The sequence below is a fragment of the Patiria miniata genome, unplaced genomic scaffold (assembly GCF_015706575.1).
Source record: "Patiria miniata isolate m_02_andy unplaced genomic scaffold, ASM1570657v1 HiC_scaffold_22, whole genome shotgun sequence".
In the NCBI taxonomy this organism is placed as follows: domain Eukaryota; kingdom Metazoa; phylum Echinodermata; class Asteroidea; order Valvatida; family Asterinidae; genus Patiria; species Patiria miniata.
In genome coordinates this window covers 12,623,466-12,641,102 of record NW_024037061.1, presented here as the reverse complement: position 1 = coordinate 12,641,102, position 17,637 = coordinate 12,623,466, and the positions used below count along the sequence as shown (strand labels likewise).

The 17,637-nt window shown below is 42.1% G+C and overlaps 1 protein-coding gene across 1 annotated transcript in view; it reads left to right on the top strand.

The window, feature by feature from the left end:
* The first annotated feature begins 264 nt into the window (after nt 1-264).
* The window catches only part of LOC119730092 (P2X purinoceptor 4-like), a 35,222-nt gene continuing 17,849 nt past the window's right edge, over nt 265-17,637 (top strand). Inside the window, exons 1-2 of the mRNA XM_038202875.1 lie at nt 265-339; nt 15,488-15,593. Coding sequence (XP_038058803.1) covers nt 270-339; nt 15,488-15,593 — 176 coding nt within the window. The 5' untranslated portion in view covers nt 265-269. The remainder of the gene's footprint in view (nt 340-15,487; nt 15,594-17,637) is intronic.

Sequence of the window (17,637 nt, the reverse complement as noted above, 5' to 3'; positions counted from 1 at the left end):
CCCGGACCAAATGAGAGGGCAGTGTCCTGAGGTAAGAGGAATGCAGTCTGGATATAATTCGACCTTCTGTAGGTTTTTTTTTTGGGGGGGGGGGGGACGGGGTTAAAAAAAACCCATCAAAAAACCGAAAATGCTAAAAAAAAAATGTGGAAACTGCTGCTTTGAAGCATTGTTTTTGAGTGGATTTAACAAACAGCAAATACATGTATTTGGAAGTTGAAGAATATTGCCTTTCATTATTTTTCTCGTTACATATTTAGGATCCAAGAATGCCGGATGTTGCCTGTAATCCCTCCGCGAATGAATGTAAAAAGGGCGACCGAGTCATCAATGGAAACGGTATCGTACATCCTAGCATTTTGGAAGACAGATTTAAGAAAGAAAATTTCTAGTGATAAATCATGCTACTTGTTTTTCCAAAGCCATGACTTTGTTATCAGTGTAGAAATTAAAAGTGTCAAGTATAAAATACAAAAGATGTAAGACAGTGTATCAGCATTCACCAAATTTACTTAAGTATCAAAATTGATTCCTTTGTCTTTGTCATATGCTTGCAGAAATTTAGTTGGACACTGTTTAATTTTCATCTTAATTCTGTAGACAAAGTTGGGATAAACTTGATAATACCTCGAAGGTCCTTTAAAATCCACCAGGAGATTTTGAAGGATTTTGCAGGATTAAGGAAGGTAGATCGAGTCCAGCGTCTATACATTTGCACAGGGCTTGATACCCCTTTGCCTCTAGTCAAGTCCCACGCGCCTATACGTAACGCATACACGTACGCATACACGTAACGCACTCCGGATGCTGGCACGTAAAAAGAGGTATTATACAACACCTGAATAAATCCCCGTCATCTGATTGGTGAATTGTAGATCATCTGACATATTATTATTCGGTATAATGCACGGTGCGACCATGCGTTATACCCATGTGTTATACCGTTTCACTTTGCGCTTGTTCCATGACGCGGTATTTGCGTGCAAAATGCATGCTGGTGTGCGCGTTCAGCGTAGCGCGTATTGTTCCAAAGAGCCAGCCTTACAGCGTTGGGTTCAAACATTTTCGTGAAGGGGTAGTTCAACATCTTTAAAATCAAAGCAAATTGTAGTTTATAATTTACCAATCAAATGACGAGAATTTATTCAGGTGTTGTATAAAAAAAATAACGAATGTTTTACGTTCGTGCGATGGAAAGAATAATTTCATTCGGTGACAGATTGAATGTTCTATTCTTCGCCTCGTGGAATAGAACATTCAATCTGTCACCTCATGAAATTATTCTTACCATCGCACTCACAAACATTCGTTATTTGTATACTAGCACGAGCGGCGGAGCCGCAAGGGCCTTTACTATCTCGTGGAACTAATCCTTTATTCATTTATTCACGTAATATAAATCGAGCAATATAAACCAATCATTTAACGGTGGTTTGCAGTTACCAGCAACAGCACCCGCGCCATGGCGCGGGTGCTGTCTGGCGCCAGACGACGGCTGACATACGTTAGTAATTCTGCATTCTTATTGGTCAATTCACAACGGTAATGCATTATGCATGTTTATACAACACCTGAATAAATCCCCGTCATGTGATTGGTGAATTGTAGATCACGTGACATTTTATTATTTGGTATAATGCACGGTGCGAACATGCGTTATACCCATGCGTTATACCGTTTCACTTTGCGCATGCGCAGTAAGGACGAATGCCTTCGACTGGCGGCGCTATACACATAGCTACTTTGCGTAAACAAACAAAATGGCAGGCGATTGTAGTTAGTTCAACATCTTTAAAATCAAAATAAATTGTAGTTTATAATTTACCAATCAATTATTCAGGTGTTGTATAAAACAAATAACGAATGTTTTACGTTCGTGCGATGGAAAGAATAATTTCATTCGGTGACAGATTGAATGTTCTATTCCACTCGGCTTCGCCTCGTAGAATAGAACATTCAATCTGTCACCTCATGAAATTATTCTTACCATCGCACTCACAAACATTCGTTATTTGTATACTACCAAATTGGTAGACAAATGTAAAGAAAAACATAAGCGTTCTCCGCAAGATGGTAAAGGCCCTCGCGGCTTTGCCGCTCGTGCTAGTCTCTTTACGTGCCAGCATCCGGGGTGCGTCACGTGTGCGGGTAGGCGCGTGGGACTTGACTAAAGGCTAGATACCCCTTGGAGCTTAGAAGGTACTGTGGCGGGACTGTTGCCGAAGCAAGTTATTCCTCGGACCAGGGACTACACAAAGGATGCAGGCTCGTTTTGAGTGGAAATCTACCGCCGCAGGAATTGATTCTTAAACCGTCTGTTAATCAGGCAAATACACAATAACAAGGAACACTGGCAACTGAATGACCGGTAATCTCAGTTAACCACGATAATTTATTGCAGAGACAACAACAATTGAATGATTAAATGATTTGGGAATATTTGTCTTGGGTACCTTTATTTCAACCTGTGGTTTTTGAACGAGCCCTATTTGCAATATGCAGCTAATATCGCACTGCTTACTCCAATAAGCACTGCACAAACTAATAGTGCATTACAGGAACGCTAAAGCAATGCACAAACCAATGCTGCATAACAGAAACGCTATAGTAGGCAGAGTTTAGGAGGAGAGTTTAGGCACTCTCCTGAAGACGGTCAGAGTATACTAACCGGAACGTCGAGTTTATACCTCTGGTGCTTTTCAGAACCATTCTCTTAGTTGAGAAATTATTCGCACATGGTGTTTCCGCAAACCATTAATTATTTAGTATCTCCACCATGCAATGCCTCAAATCTTACTTAGAAACGCTATAGCAATGCACAACCAAGTGCTCCCAAACAGGAACGATATAGCAATGCACAAACCAATGCCTAAACAATATCGCACTGCATAGCTCAATGTCACTGTGGAGATATGGTTCACGCGCACGTAGCACTACGAAACCATGGGCCAGCCCCAATAAGGTTTGAACGTAGCGTTATTTGGCAAAGATTTGTATTAAAAGGTACATACCCCTTTCGTCCCTTTACAACCGGAGATACAGGGTTTTTTAAGCGCAAAACAAGGCTGCCATAATCCATATCGTATAGTTTTGATTATATAACAGACATACAGATCCTTGTCATTTGATTGGTGGAACTCACATCACGTTGCATTCGTTATTGCTCCCATTCATGCCGCGGCTCAAAAAGTACTATCCGCCCATGGGGAATGGGAAATACTATTCAACAGTTAGACTGGAAAGCGGATATGCATACAACATTCACACAGTAGACTTTGCATATTGACCAATTCGCCCCCGGTCTCACGAAGATGGCCGCGTATAATACGAACGTTCTACGCGTAAATACGCGCGTTGTATCAACTGATGTTCTAAAAGGGACACATTTCCGTAGTGATTATTATTTCAAAAACGCCGAAAAAGTCAAGTGAACCGCGACGTTACAAAAGAAATCATGCTGTCTATAAAGACGGCAACTTGTCCTTTATAGATTACCAGCCGGTCTCACCAATATGGCGTCAAATACAACCACAGATACAGGTTTTTTTTAGCGAAAACGCGGCTGACATAATCCATATCGTACAGGCATCGCGACTTTTGAATCATAATTTTTTTTTCGTACGTGACGTTACGTGCAAATCACGCGAGCGCATTTTGGGCGCGCCCAGCGTGCAATCTTCGAAATGCGCACGCAGTACGCTGTGAATAGCCATTTCAGCGTCATTTACGTCATCATCACAGCCAGGGGTTAGTGTAAGGAACGAGCACGCGCCCCTGGAGTCGAGGCTGCATTGCACTGTCACTGCACATGTTGCCGATGGTTGCTCTGTGGTGTTTAAATTGGCAATAAAAGTTCTGAACTTGTTGAACTGTTTGAGTTCTAAACTTATGGACAAGTTGAATTGAATATTATAGTTCTCAACCTGTTGAACAGTTTGCATAATATAATAACTCTGAACTTGTCAAACTTGTAAACAATTTTTAACCTGAATAAATTGGCTATTAAAAGTCAACCTATCAAATGACGAGGATTTATGTTCCAAATGACGAGGATTTATGTTCCATCAAATAACGAGGATTAATGTTCCATTTCACGAGGCTTCGCCTCGTGAAATGGAACATTTCATCTTTCACCTCATGAAATTATTCTTTCCATTGCACTCACAAACATTCATTATTTGTATACTATTCAACTGTTAGGATCATGACGCAGTATTTGTGTGCAAATGCATGCTGGTGTGCGCGTTCAGCGTTGCGCGTAGCGCGTATTGTTCCAAAGAGAAAGCGCTACAGCGTTGGGTTCAAACATTTTCGTGTAAGGGTGGTTTGGAAGAGAGAAATAAATTTTTGTCCAGTTTTGTATTGAAAAAAAGGTCAAATATATCAAATGCCAAGGATCTATATGTCAGTTAAATAAAACAAATATTGAGTGGCTTTAAGTTGTGAAATGGGAGGAATATTAACGCTCGGTAAAATCGGGACTTTTCCCGTTCACTCGGCTTCGCCACTCAATATTTGAATAATATTCGTACGTGACGTGACGTGCAAAGCACGCGAGCGCATTATGGGCGCGCCCGGCGTGCAATCTTCGAAATGCCCGCGCAGTACGCTCTAAATAGCCAGTCAGCATCGTTTACGTGTACATCACGGCCAGAGGTTAGTAGACTTGAAATCAAGTCTGTAATGAGTGGTTTTAATCGCGTCCGCCGCGCGCGACTGCCAAGCTCTGTGCCGGGGGTACGACATACCGCATGCTGTCCTAGTAGCGGGGACGCTACGTACATTTTCGACCCCACGCGTGTGCGATCCCATGCGTGTACTGCATTACAGACTTGAATAACTCGTTGTCAGTTTGTGCACAGGCAATGAGACTTGCTACCAAAATTGGACGGAGCAGTCTGATTGGTTAAGAATCAAGAAAATATGAATGTTCAACAGGCATCTCTTAGCCGATGCGTTTTGGCTTGCACGACGCGACGACACACACACGAGTACACTGTACATGTACACACAACGCCTGATTATCGCGGCGTCTTCACAAAATATTCTCAATCGCTTCGGATTTCCTATCACCCAACGTTAAAATGGAGGAGTTGGAAGCTGGCACCGAAAAGTATAGAGGTTCCATTGACCATGGGTTGCGAAAACTGGGGATTACCAGTGCTCTGAAACCCCAACAAACTGAGGCAATCACAAGTTTTCTTGACGGCAACGACACCTTCGTGAATCTACCCACCGGGTACGGGAAATCCCTGATATACCACATGGGCCAAAAGGAGCTTACGTTTACAGTCGGTGCGCACTTCATTTTTTGAAGGGGATTTACAATTATTCGTAACAGTTTCAAGTTCCATAATTACACTAAATGTTACTCTTTTGTATTCAAAGACAATTGCAAAAGTACTAATAATATCTACAATGTTATACTCTTTTTTTACCGTAATTTTAAAACTAGGACTGCCAAATCAAATGGAAACTTCAAATGATCGTGTAATAATTACCCCTATATTTATAATGGATGTTTCTTCGCAAGCCAGATGGGCTACCATTGGCCCGCGCTATGGAAATACATGCATATGCATTGCAGTGGCTGCATATATGAATATTCGCTTGAAAACGTGTTAGTCAAGTCGTTAGACACGGACTGACCATGCCGCGCGGTGTACGTGTATGAACATCGTACATGTACTGTACCTGACTTTTGCATGACTGGTTGTAGCGCTCACGTTGCGTGAACGGCGGTGGCATGGCAGGTATGCGGATTCTTGCGCTGATGACGGACATAAACCACTATAGTCTAACGACTTGCCATCAAGTCTAAGAGGTTAGTGAAGGAACGCGCACGCGCCCATGGAGTCGAGGCTAATATATGGGAGACTAATATATGGGAGTCCAGAGAGGCCACATAAAGCTTATTCTCGATCATAACCCTAGACTTGATGACAAGTCGTTAGACTATAGTGGTTTATGTCCGTCATCAGCGCCAGAATCCGTTCATGCAACGTGAGCGCTACAACCATTCATGCCAAAGTCATTTACTACCGTGCGGCATGGTCAGTCTGTGTCTAACGACTTGACAAACGACATGTGAACATTGGCATGTCTACCTGTACGGCAGAAAATTCACTCTGCGTACAGATCACCAGGCGCTGACTACACTTCTCGCAACAACTGGATCCGGCCACAGACCACTGCGAATCAGCCGTTGGTCTGAACGTCTTCACCAGTATAACTTCACTGTGCAGTACATTGCTGGCAACCGTAACCATGTTGCCGACATGCTCAGCCGCCTGACACCTGCTTCAGACTGTAACACTGACCTCTACACCGATGATGACGCTTATGTCATGTCGCTCTTCACCGGTTCCCTCAGCAACCTTGTGTCTTGTGAGGAACTCAAAGCCACATCACAAGACGACGCGACACTACAGCAGGTATGCCACTTCCTACAGACGGCATTGCCAAAACAACTCACGGAAGAACTCAAGCCCTTCCACAGACTTCGGGATGAACTCTCACTGTGGAACGATTGCTGCCTAGCGCGTGGGGACAGAGCAGTAATCCCCGCAGCTCCCTGCAGCAACGCGTTCTTTCACTTGCACAGGACGGACATCCAGGCATTGTCCGTATGAAGCAACGATGTCGCGATACAGTATGGTAGCCAGGAATTGACACTCGCATCGAACAGTTTGTTTCCACTTGCGAAGCATGCCACTTGAGCGAAAAGGCCATCAACATCCGACCAGCTCCACTGCAACCCATCCCATGGCCACAGAAACCATGGCAACAACTTCAGCTGGACATCTTCGGCCCAGTTGAGACAGCCCCAGCCAACCACCGTTTCCTCGTTGTGGTGCACGACCTGCACTCCAAATGGCCAGAGATCGCTACCACAAGTACAGTCACCTCTGCCACAGTGATCAACATTCTTCAGCGAATGTTCACCAAATGGGGCCTACCAGAAGTCATCATAACTGACAATGGTCCACAGTTTGTGTCAGACCAGTTCGCCGACTTCCTCACCAGCCACGGTATCGAGCACCGTCTCACCGCCCGATACAATCCACAGAGTAACGGTGGCGGTGAGCGCTTCAACCGCGTTATCAAAGACGGGTTGAAAGCCAACCTTGCAGCAGGCCAAAAATTCGACGAGGCCATTCAAACCATTCTTCGCACTTACCGCTCGACCCAACACTCGCTGACGGGGAAGACGCCTGCAGAACTCATGATCGGCCGCAACCTTCGCCTCCCACTGGACATTCTCAAACCTCCAGCCAAACCTAAAGCGAAGGTAGCCGCCCAAGCATCTGCAATCGCAAAACGCCAACTGAAGACCAAGTCCTACACCGACACCAAGCGTCGTGCTCGAATGCCACAGTTTCAGACCGGTGACTGGGTCAGAATCAAACGCCCAAACCGCAGTCACAAGCTGGCATCTTCACTCTCACAGCCGAAGCAAATCGCTCGTCGGTTCAGTCCCAGCACCAGCAACTTAGTGACGGCACCCGTTGGAATACACGCCGACTTATTCCAACCCCTGCACCTACAGCCACACAGAACGATACACATGATCTTCCATTCTGCTTCCCAATGGATAACGCAACCCCTGCAACAACTCAAGCTCCACTACGCCGATCTCACCGCACCCGCACTGAGCCTCATCACCTAAAGGACTTTGACTTTGAACCAAATATGCATGATACTTTTGATAGAGATAACTTTGCTGTGCCGATTATTACTAAAGAGTGTTATGAATTATATGCCAGTGCCCGCCTGAACAGAGACACTACATTTATTTCTTGCCACATATTTGTCTTCTACCAGTCACGTAAAAAACAGCTGATGCTGCGTGGTTTCTATGGGGACTTCAGATCCATTACTTTAAGTGCTCGTGAATCTATGGCACCAAGGCTCAAACTGTTAATTGTTCTGCACATGTTAATTAGTGGGAATGTTCACCCAAACCCTGGTCCCAATTATCAGCGGTATCCATGTACGGTATGTTCTAAACATGTTGCAAAAACCCACACTGCCCTGGAATGTGACTTATGCGGTCAATGGACCCATACCAACTGTGCAAATGTCTCGGATCGATCGTACAGCCGCTTCATTGGTCTTGAAGATTTGAATGGTACTGTCCTAGCTGTAACACACTGAGATTTAATGACTCTATTCTTGAAAATAACTCTGCCAATAATAACTATGTTGACGTGAGTAACAGTTCGCTATCTTCTGGCTTGAGTGATGAAGACCACGTACCACCTCCAACGCGTACTAGTTCACCCAGAAATAGGGATTCGGCACCTGTTGTTGATAGCACTGAGAAAACTGAACAAAGAAATAACCAACCTTGACTCCCTAAAGTCAAACTGACTGGAAAATGCAACGTTAAAATTCTGACAATAAACGCTGAAGGATTGAGCAACAAAGTTGCTCCGTTTCATGCACTCATTGACAAACATAATGCTGATATTGTTTGTGAAACAGAATCTAAAGTCGACTGCGATATCTCCTCCCAAGAATTGTTCCCTGCGCATTTCAACGTGTACCGCAAGGACAGAAAGCGTGGGGGAGGTGGTGTTATAACAGCTGTCAAATCAAACCTCGTCAGTACTCACTGCCCGGAAATGGACACCGATTGTGAAATAATATGGGTTTGTATTCATCTCCAGGATGCCAAACCACTTTATGTTGGGAATTTTTACAGGGCGCCAAGTAAACTTGTTGAATATTGGAACAGACTTGAAGAATCTACCAGAGTCTACCAGAAGAATACCATGCCTTTTGTCGTCTTAACTGGTGATTTCAACTGCTCGGAGATTGATTGGCTCACAGAACCACCTGCTCCTGGTGATCACCATGGAAATCATTTGCTCACAATCTGCGACGAGTTCCACCTTACGCAGCTGACCAAAGAACCAACCAGAGTAACCGCAACGACATCCAACATACTTGATCTTGTCCTGACCAACTTGCCAACTAAACTCCAGGAGTGTGTCGTCAGGCCTGGATTGGGCGATCACGACGTAGTGGTAACTTCTGTTGTGTCAAAACCTAAGCTTCTTAAGAAACCAAGGCGTAAAGTTTTCTTAGCTAATAAAGGAAACTTTGACCAGATGCGTGAAGATATGCGTCAATTTAAAGAGCAATACTTTGCCAAGGACCCCACTCAATGCACTGTTGCTGACAATTATAATAGGCTAAAACAAACCTTGCTCAAGTCCAGGGATGAAAATATTCCCAGTAAGACATCCCGCCCATCCAATAGTCTCCCCTGGGTTACCAAGAACATTAGGAAACTGATCAAAAAGCGAGATAAGCTCCATAAAAAAGCGAAAAAATCTCAACTACCTGCTGACTGGGAAAACTTCCGTGAAGCTCGTCGCACTGTGAAAAAGATCATCAAGAAAGCAGAGTCCGACTACATCAAGAATAGTATTGATGATTTGGAATCAGACCAGCGTCCCTTCTGGAAATACATTAGAAGCAAGCGTGTGGATAGCACAACCATCCCAACCCTGAAAAAGGGTGATCAGCTTTTAATTTCAGACTCTGAAAAAGCCGATGCTCTCTCTGACCATTTCAACTCCGTCTTCACAATTGAAAGAGACAATGTCGTTCCATTCACATCAAGTAAATACCCTGCCATGGATGATATCATCATCAGAAGTGACGGGGTCCTCAAACTTCTCAAGAACCATAATATCAGCAAAGCTGTTGGTCCTGATGAGATGACCGCCCGAATGCTGAAAGAAACAGCGGAGGAAATTGCTCCGGTCTTAGCATCCTTGTTTCAGCAATCTCTCGATGCGAGGACTCTCCCAGACGACTGGCTCCTAGCTAATGTTACAGCTCTATTTAAAAAAGGATCTAGAGCAAGTCCCGAGAATTACCGCCCCATTTCCTTGACCGCCATCATGTGCAAACTGTTAGAACATATATTACATTCTCAAATCAGCAAGCATTTTGATAAACATAACATTTTGTCACCACTGCAACATGGTTTCCGTAAGGGACATTCATGTGTTACTCAGCTCATCCAGGTTGTTAATGATTGGATGGAGGGAATTGACAACACACAGCAAACTGATGCCGCAATATTAGATTTTACTAAAGCATTCGACTGTGTCCCCCACGAAAGGCTTAAATCAAAACTGCATTATTACGGTATTAGAGAAAACACTCTCAACTGGATTAGCATGTTTCTGACACAACGACAACAACGGGTAATCATCAATGGAGAAACTTCCAAATGGCACCCAGTAATTTCAGGAGTCCCACAGGGAACTGTATTGGGGCCATTATTGTTCTTGACATATATCAATGACATCACAGACACAATCCAGTGCAACATACGACTGTTCGCTGATGATTGCATCTTAAACACCACCGTAGCCAGTGATGAGGATTGTGATAAACTCCAGAAAGACCTTGATCATGTGTGTCAATGGGCTTCCAAGTGGCAAATGACCTTTAACCCCAAAAAGTGTAACACCATGTCCGTGGGACTAAAGAGGTCCAAGATTCATCACAACTACACCATGCTTAGAGAAACCCTTGAGCAAGTTCAAGAGCACACATACCTTGGAGTGACAATATCGGATAACCTCTCCTGGGAACCAAATTATCGGCGCACCGTTAGCAAAGCAAATAAAATCCTTGGTCTTCTTCAAAGAAATATCCACCAATGCAGCATAGAAACCAAAGCCAAAGCATACAAGGCCCTCGTTCGACCTCACCTCGAATATGCTGCCGCAGTCACCGACCCCTACCAAGCTAAATACATTCAGATGTTGGACAAAGTTCAAAGAAGGGCGGCACGTTTTGTGGTCAACGATTATCGTCGTAAATCTAGCGTCACCAAAATGATCCAAGATCTGGAGTGGGAAAGTCTGGCAGAAAGGCGCCAGAATGCCCGATTAAGCCAGTTCTACCTTATTCACAAAGGGGCATCTCCAGTGACATCCAACAAGCTTCAACTTAGAGACAACAAACATTCAAGCCGGCACTTCACAGCTGACGCATACAACATCATCGTATCCAGAACTGATAAATACAAGAACTCATTCTTCCCTAGAACCATCCGTGATTGGAATAGGCTACCCCTTGACATTACTACACGACCGACCCTTGTTAATTTTAAAGCTGCCCTCACGAACTAGACATCGTCTACACCCCGCGGCGTCATGGAGCTTTTAGTTCTGTTGCCGTGTACCAAGTGATGATGATGATTGTTCATGAACTGGGATTCAACCACAGAGCGAGTATAACCATTGCCTTAGGGGTACTGGAACAATGGCCATTTTGTGACGTTGTGGGGTACTAAAGTGGTAACCCACAGGTTTTCACGAAATAGATATATGGGTTTTACTCAAGAACCAGGAATCAAGTTCCAAGGTGGGTTGATTTGTCGCAAATGGAAGAGTTTTGGAAAAAGGGATGTTAAGTCCGAATTTCAGGCCAGGAAATTAATTCTGGTTTAAATAAGAGCATTTTGAAATTAGTGCGCGACATTGCAAAATTTTAGTACACGAGAACAAAGGAAGTACCCCACTTCCATGCCTGTTTAAGGGTGGATGCGTGTACAAACACTGCCTTATGTACCGGAACAATGGGAGGTACCCCACAAGGAATGCCCACCGACTTGCAGGGTACCGTTTCGGTACCCCACAAGTTTTTCACGAAATAGATATATGGATTTTACTCAAAAACTAGGAATTTCCAATGTGGGTTGATTCGTCGCAAATGGAAGAGTTTTAGAAAAAGGATTTAAAGTCCGAATTTCAGCCCAGGAAATTAACTATGGTTAAAATAAGAGCATTTCGACATAAGTGTGCGACGTTGCAAAATGTTAGTACACGAGAACAAAGGAAGTACAACACTTCTATGCCCATGTAAGCGTGTGTGCACCCGCAAGTGAACGGCTAAACTGTCCAACAGTTCGCCCACGCGTAGCAAATCACCATATAGCAATACACGCCACAGCGAGAGCACATCAACTCAAGTTCGTATACAGTTCGCTGCCCCTTGCCACATCTTCCGCGCGTACAAGTGTGTAGTGATCTACCTACGCGCAGACATAGTACAGTCGTTTTCCTAGTTCCGGATTTTTCCTAGTTCCGGATAACTTCAAATAAAAACCTACCGCTTTTGGATAAGTCTCCAATAATATTTTTCCGGACGATGTGCATTTTGAAAAGGAAAATGTAAGCTCCTTGATACACAAGGATTTTTCCGATAAAATCTTTAGAAGAGGAATTTTGGCCACATTTCCGACTCGCACTTCGACATGTTTGGACGGTTTTTAGAAAATCGCGGGAGCTGCGAATCGACGAAAAATTTTCTCCTCGGTACATCACTTGTACCGTGTGTTTTTGAATATTTTGTTCACACACTACAGTCGTATAAACTCTTCCGTCGAATGCTTGTTGAATCAAAATAAGTTGAAAAGTCTCTAATTTTTGAAAATTCAACACAAATGACCGTACTGCTTTTGGATAGCGCGTGCAATTACGACCCAACTATACGCGCGTTAATCGATTTTGTTTGACGTATTCTGTGATGTGTCAAAAGATTTTCGGTCCGTGCATGAGTTCTAGCCGTTGCACTGCAGACGAAAGTTTCAAAATCATTTCCTTTTTTTTCTCTTTTTAAATTTGTTGGAATTCTCTTGAATGAACTATTTTTCGAAAATGAAATAATACTTTATCAGAAAATATGCTTGATTCAGTTGGTTATGGCTGAAAAAAAATCGCATGAAGCAGTTTTGATCGATTCGGAACTGATTGAACCGATCCGGAACTGGGAAAAGTGACATCGATACTTTTGACGTCGTAATATCAAAATAAAAAGAGCTGAAATTTCGGAAAAATTATTTTGTGGTCTCTCCATCACTCAAGGTAAACTTTACAATCTATGTCACTTGAATTCGTGAAGTAGTTGAGCCGAAAGCAGCCTGAATGATGTTTGCTATCCAGAACTAGGAAAACGACTGTACACACACTAAACCACCCAGACTTACGTTACATACCTTGTGTAGACATTGCTTTGTTTTCGTGTAGTTAAGAAAACTCGGTACAAAAAATAACTTTACTTAAACTGTGAAAACTCTTTTAACCCGATTTTTTTCTATGATTCCCTATAGTGTTTCTCTTCATTCTGCTACAAATAAACCTAACCCCAAAATGCCTCTAAACCTGTTTTCCAGAAAGGGCAAAACCTTATGTGGACACGGCTTAGTCCACATAAGGTTAACACAACCTGCATTATGTGGACCTCTTTTGTTCACAAGTCCACATAGGGTATGTAACACAAACTCATTATGCTGCACTAAACCCACGGGACTTTGTTAATGCGTGCATACACACATGCCCTGATTGCTAAGCCACGCCCGGTCACGGGCGTACTAGTTCAATCGTAAGATTAGACTACAATGACATGTACATGTACATAAAAACTACACTTTCCGTCACTGCACAAAGAGTGTGCCATTGAGTTTGTAGCGTTTTCAGATGATTCATTCTTAATTATCAATTCATCTTAATTTTTAGTTAATTATCACACTTTAATTATCAATGTTCCTTTTTGAACTTTTTAATGATAAATTCTCCTGAATGCATTACTCATCGTTTCCCTTGTATACACATACACCCACACAGTGCCTATGCGATGTGTAGTCCCTATACTTTTATACAGAGCAAATGACCTTCACTGCCCACTCACGTCATTGATCAGTTTCTTAGTACAATCAAGTTACTTTCAAGATCATTGTTTTAAGGAACTATATTACTCATTCCTAGTCATTTTTCTGACACTCAAGGAACCACGATATGACTAAGTTTCCCCATTCTTAAGTATTTCTTATTCTCCAGACTTCCTGTTTCCACCAGTATATAAGTGCTGCACAACTAGCAGATCCTCATTCTGTTTTCTGTTTCATTTCTGTTTTCTGTTCCATTTCTATTCTACGTCAACCATTCGAAAAAAGCAATCATGTACTGTAGTCAGTTTAATTCGTTCTGCTCATCCAGTCAGTTCACCCAATTCTCTTTGTCTCAGTTCACTGTAACCAGTTCAATCAATCAATGTCTATTAACATATTGTTGTGGAATAAACAGTCACGGTAAACACAGTCCTCAACCAAAGAATTGTGTATCGACTCATCCATTTCCCAACAGGTTCCTGCCAGTGTTGTAGTACTCGTACTCGGTACCCGTACTCAAGTACTACTCGAGTACTTTTTGTTTGGAGTACTCGTACTCGTACTCGTACTTGAATGTCAAAGTACTCGTACTCGAAATGACAGTACTCGTACTCGGGCAGCAAGGTACTCGTACTCGACATGTCGAAGTTGTACTCGATCATCAAAGTACTCGTACTCAAATAGCAGTACTCGGGAGGAAATGGTATAGCTTGACTTTATACACCATGGCCTTATTTTATCGATACTTTCAGTTTGAAATGGTTGATTGGCTTGTGGAGAAATCGAAGTTTCCTGACTTTCCACTGTGCACATCCAGATAAACACAATTAATAGCTAGCCGTGATTGGGTCTGGGGCCAATTACGCACAACGAACCATTTGCCGTTTGGCCGTATTCGGAATACAAGTACGCACTCGTACTCGTACTCGAAAGTATAAGTACTCGTACTCGGAGACCTGTTCTTGTACTCGGAGGTACAAATACTCCTACTCGTACTCGTACTCGGCAACCTAAGTACTTGGCAGTACTCGGTACTTGGAAAAAAGTACTCGACTCCTGCTCAGTGGAGGATCTAAAGGGATTAAGGAAGGTTCCAAGTAAAAAAAAAACCCATGGAAGTTTAGTTTTTAAGTATCATTCAAAGAGTTATTGACAAATATCATCCCGAAAAAAGGTTCTTTTTCTAAATTGATATTTTCCAGCAAAACAAAAGTGATTGGTTTTAAATGAGACATCGAACAAAAAAAAAAACGGCCCATGTTTTTTTCCAAATTATTAAATTACAACTTTGAATTATTTGCTGCTAGATAATAATTTCATTCTTGGAAGGTATGTTGGTTCCTGCTTCACAATCAGTATCGATAATCTGCTCAGAAAGAGGATCTGTGCCAAAAACCAAACTGTTTTTGAAAGGGTTGCAGACATCCATCAAAGGGGAAAAACATTTTTTTTGTCGGAATAAAACATACAAATTGAAAATTCATTGATAGATTTGAATTTTAGTAGATTACGCGAACCACCCAAAACCATCAAAATCCAACTGTTTTTAGGGGAATCTGTTGGAGTGATTACTGCTAAGCAAATATGCTTTACATGGGCTTAGGCATATCATCATATTCATAGTCCACAAATTTGGTTATTGAGTTCATCACATGGTGTGGGAATTTGCAGGAATAAGGAAGGTTGCTAGTAAATCACTTAAGGGGGTTATTAATGCAACGTTAAGTATTTCATCTATGGATGCAGAACTTTGATGGAGGTGTTTAATTGAGAATTTTCTTGTAGGTGTTCGGACTGGTAAATGTGTGCCTTACCATTATCCTAATGGAACTACAACTGATACATGTGAAATTGAGGCTTGGTGCCCAGTGGAGTATAACATGAACCCAACGTAAGTCCTGTTTTCCTGTTTTAAATTTTAACCATCATGATTTTGAGTCATATTGCAGTCAACGTTTTTCTTCTACTCCTCCTCCCTCCTCCTTCTTTCCTCAATACCCATAAACATTGTACACGTCTTTTCCGGCCTCCACTTTTGCCATTTATCTTTGTCGAACACAATTCGAAGTTAGCACAGTCATAGTCCTTTTACATGTATAACAGATGGGTCAGACCCGAAGAGTGACGTTAAAGATTGCCAGATTTAATCTTTGAAAATCAATGAACTGGACTTTTACTGGATTATTTAAAATTGTAAAAAAGGTGTCTAGTCTCTAACCTAGGTTGTACTTCACAAAAGAAAATATCGGTGATGTAATAAAATGTTAGAGCGCCCTTTAGCGGCAGGTTGAAAATATTTAAAATGAATAATCAGTTGATATGTGGCGAAGTTTGCGGCAATCGCTCTAAAATTAGTATATATGATGACCTTAATGCAGACAGCACCTGTGCGCAAAAAAAATAATTAAACGTCGTCACACCGGACGTTAAAATGAAAAGAGGTTCCCTTAAAATTTCCTGAAAAAAATCAGTCGTGAGAGTTACAATCTTAATTTTTGCTTTAATGTCAATCTAAGGTAGGTCTAAAACTTTCCTATGAACTTGGAGATGCACTGCGGCACGTTTAATATTTCAAATTGACCACGCCTTGGCTTAAAAACATCATGCACAGTATGTACAAGTTCATTACGTCCCTTCATTCTCGCTAAAGAGGGCGGTACATAACATTACTATACCTCATACATATTCATGATCGAGAGCCGAACGTTCACTGGTCAATTCACCATCACGTGCCAGATGTTATTCTTGCTGTTTACCAAACGCGCGCGCGAGGATTCACGCACATTGTAAATACGCATGCGTAGTAGACTGTCGCATGGGTTACCCGTGCGACAGTCTACTACGCATGCGCTTTACAGAGCAATCGAGGAACTGTCGCACGGGTGCAGTACGCACGCGCGAACATCGCCCAGGAGAGATGCATGGTTGCATGGTTCGCGTAAATGTTAATTTCCAGAGCTGGAGAAAATTTATAGACCATGTAAAGATGTCTCCTGTACAAAAGAAAGCTGTACACATTGCAAACATTTGTATTTACAATTGTAGTAACTGTATTATATTGCAAACGAACCGAACTAGTAATTGAAGTTGAATTTTTTGGTGAGCTGTACAAGTTTCCCCGAATTTTGTTTTAGGTGCATAATAATAAAACAAAATTCGGCAACTGAATATGTATGAGGTATACTAAAACAAATATAACATGGTTTATTTCGGGTGGACAGTCGATATTAGCTCCCCTCGGTATTGGAAGTTGACAAACTAGTTCCCCCGGCTTCGCCTCGGGAACTAGTTTGTCAACTTCCAATACCTCGGGGAGCGAATATCGACTGTCCACCCTCAAACCATGTTATATTTGTATATTAATGGTTGTTTGCAGAGTAAAGAAGTAGCTAGGCACAGAGTCTGATCCTGGAAATGTGTGTTATTGAGCGCTCATGTATTCATTGTTCACTGTCTTGAAGTTTTGAGGATTTAAGAGTCAAGTTGTGCTAAATAGAAAAGGTTAACTCTAGTTTTTGAGAATTTAAAAGAAAACAATAGTTGCCTTTCTGTGTTTGTATGTGGGTTACATAGAAGTGTGTGACTTCATGATGACGAAATCCAAAATACAGTTTTTAAAAACACATACATGTATAAGGGAAGGCTCTATCGTCATAAAACAGTGGTGGGTAGCTAGATTACTTATCAATATGCAAAATCCTAATTGGTGTTAAGATGACGTCATCAACTAATTTTTAATATTTTATTTCTGTTGGCTTCTAGCTCAATATTAACTTTAATGAACTTTGAACACAAAACTATTATTAACATGACTGCACATCGGCAAAAAAAATAAAGCCATCTTAAAGCCCTTTGTTCTGTTTTCAAATAGATATAGACCTTTAGTTTATATATAAAACTTTTCAAACTTTTCAGACGCGACTTGAAAAATCTGT